General features: G+C 40.3%; 1 protein-coding gene across 1 annotated transcript in view; it reads left to right on the forward strand.

Annotated features, from left to right (window-relative positions):
* NRG4 (neuregulin 4) overlaps positions 1 to 1,382 on the forward strand; it is a gene marked incomplete at its 5' end in the record, with an annotated part of 10,582 nt that extends 9,200 nt beyond the window's left edge. Inside the window, one exon of the mRNA XM_009071081.1 lies at positions 1,280 to 1,382. Within this exon, the coding sequence (XP_009069329.1) occupies positions 1,280 to 1,382 (103 nt within the window). The remainder of the gene's footprint in view (positions 1 to 1,279) is intronic.
* Between the last annotated feature and the right edge of the window lie 650 nt (positions 1,383 to 2,032).

A 2,032-nucleotide genomic window follows, 5' to 3' on the forward strand; every position in this document is an offset into this window, starting at 1 on the left:
TAAAACTACTGCTATTGCTAACCCCCAGGGTTCGCCAGAAGATTTGACATCACACCAACAACTGTGTTTTAGCAAGGGTAGTCAAATATTCACATTGTGAATGTAACACTTATATATATATATATATATGAGTTTAAAACAGAACTGATTTTATAAGAGTGATTTGCTATTTAACACTAAAAAATAATCTTGGATTGGACTGAGCTTCTGTGTGGCTCTAGGCTGCACAACCTGTGAGCAGCACAGAGTGCCTGGGGGCAGGGAAAATCCAGGCCTAGCCACTCTCCCCCTTGGAATAAACACCCTCTCCTCCCCAACAAACAGTACTGATCAAGGACAACAAGCCTGTTCTTCCAACATGGGGAAAACAGGAGAGGGTGCACCAATCCCTGCTATTCCCCTGGTACTGAGCTAACTAATGGCACAGTTTGCTTTCAGCAATGCACCTATCAGACCAGGTCCATCTGGCCTTCCTCCTCCAGAAACATACTGTGCAAGGGTTACTGGAAGAAGTAGCTGATGAGTATACGTGCCACATAAGCAAGTTTTTACTTCAAAGCAATAGAGAGGCCTGAATGTCACACACACAGCTTAGAGGAATAGAGCAAATCCTATGGAAAATGGAAATAAATCTGCAATTAATTTCTATATTTCACTGTAAGTCCATGTTGAAATGGCAAATTACCTGTAAGGTAAGTGTAATCTTGATGAACAGGAACTCAGCCAGCCAAAACCACAGGGACTAGGAATAAAGCCATTGAAGCTGTCCAAGGCAACAGACTTTGTGGAGGAGTTACATCACCACAGGACACAAACTGGACAGGGCAGAGAATAGCTCATGACTCTTCTCAAGAGAGCAGATGCCTGAATACTATTAAAAGAAAGGGAAGGAGACAGCAAGAGATGAGCTCTAGGTACAAGATTTGTTTCTCCTCAACAAAGTATGGAAAAATTCACATTTCTTTTCCAAACACTAAGAGAATTGATGATAAATTAAATAATTTAAATAAAGACCTGAGAGATCAGACAAACAGGAACATTAACTTCAAGAGAGAAGCCATGAGCTCCGGGTGCTGTACCTGCCTCTGCTCTCTGTTCTTCTCCCTCTAATAAATGCTGCTCAAAACCGCTGGGTATTAATTAGAGAGTAATTGCAGAGGATGCAAGTCACTTTCCTCAGTGGAAGCATCATTCCATTCCTTTGCCTCTGCTCTGGTAACTTTTCACTCTGTATTTTTTCCCCTCTCTCTGTTGTCTGTTTTTTGTCTCTTATGGTCAGGAAAGTTTCCATTCCAAGGACAAGTTCTTCAGAGTGTGGTGCCAACCTGGTTGAAGCTACAAGCAGCAATGGCTGCAACAGTGAGTACAACAGAGTGAAATGACTGTGCTTCACAGGGCAAGCAGGAGAGGAAGTTTTCCTTAGAGACCTGTTTTGTCTGTTTTCAGAAATAACAGCATAAAGCACTCGAGTGGAAGAATGGTGGAAAAACAACATGCAGAGCAGCCCTAAGAATACAAGCTGCAAGGATGATGTGGTGAGCAAGATAAGAGGAGCAGGTAGATGGAAATAGAGGCTAATGCATTGGAGACTGGAACAAGACAAACAGTCACACTTACTGTTTCTATGTATTTTTAGAGGTGTATCCATGATATAAAAAATCACTATAATTAATTTATGGCAGAATTTTATGCAATTTTTTATGACAAGTTACTGTTTTCAATAATGCACAGGTAATGCATGAGATCTTTTGGGGGTTACTACATGGGGAAATATATAAAATACCTTAATTTTTTTTCTTCATTGCACAGAGAATATGAGATAATCACAGGAGATTAGGGTGAGTTTTTGATAGGGTTGTTTGTTTTACACAGGATTGCCCCAGAAGAGCTGAGAACTCTCTTGATTCAAGAGTTTCAAAATTTATTCTTGTGACATATGTCCAGAATTTGGCTTCAGATTCCTTTACCAGAGCTAGAGGGGGGAAAAAAAAGTACCTAATACAACTTTTTTTTTAAATAGCAAGCCAAGATG

The sequence above is a fragment of the Acanthisitta chloris genome, unplaced genomic scaffold, assembly GCF_000695815.1.
Source record: "Acanthisitta chloris isolate BGI_N310 unplaced genomic scaffold, ASM69581v1 scaffold28813, whole genome shotgun sequence".
Classification (NCBI taxonomy): domain Eukaryota; kingdom Metazoa; phylum Chordata; class Aves; order Passeriformes; family Acanthisittidae; genus Acanthisitta; species Acanthisitta chloris.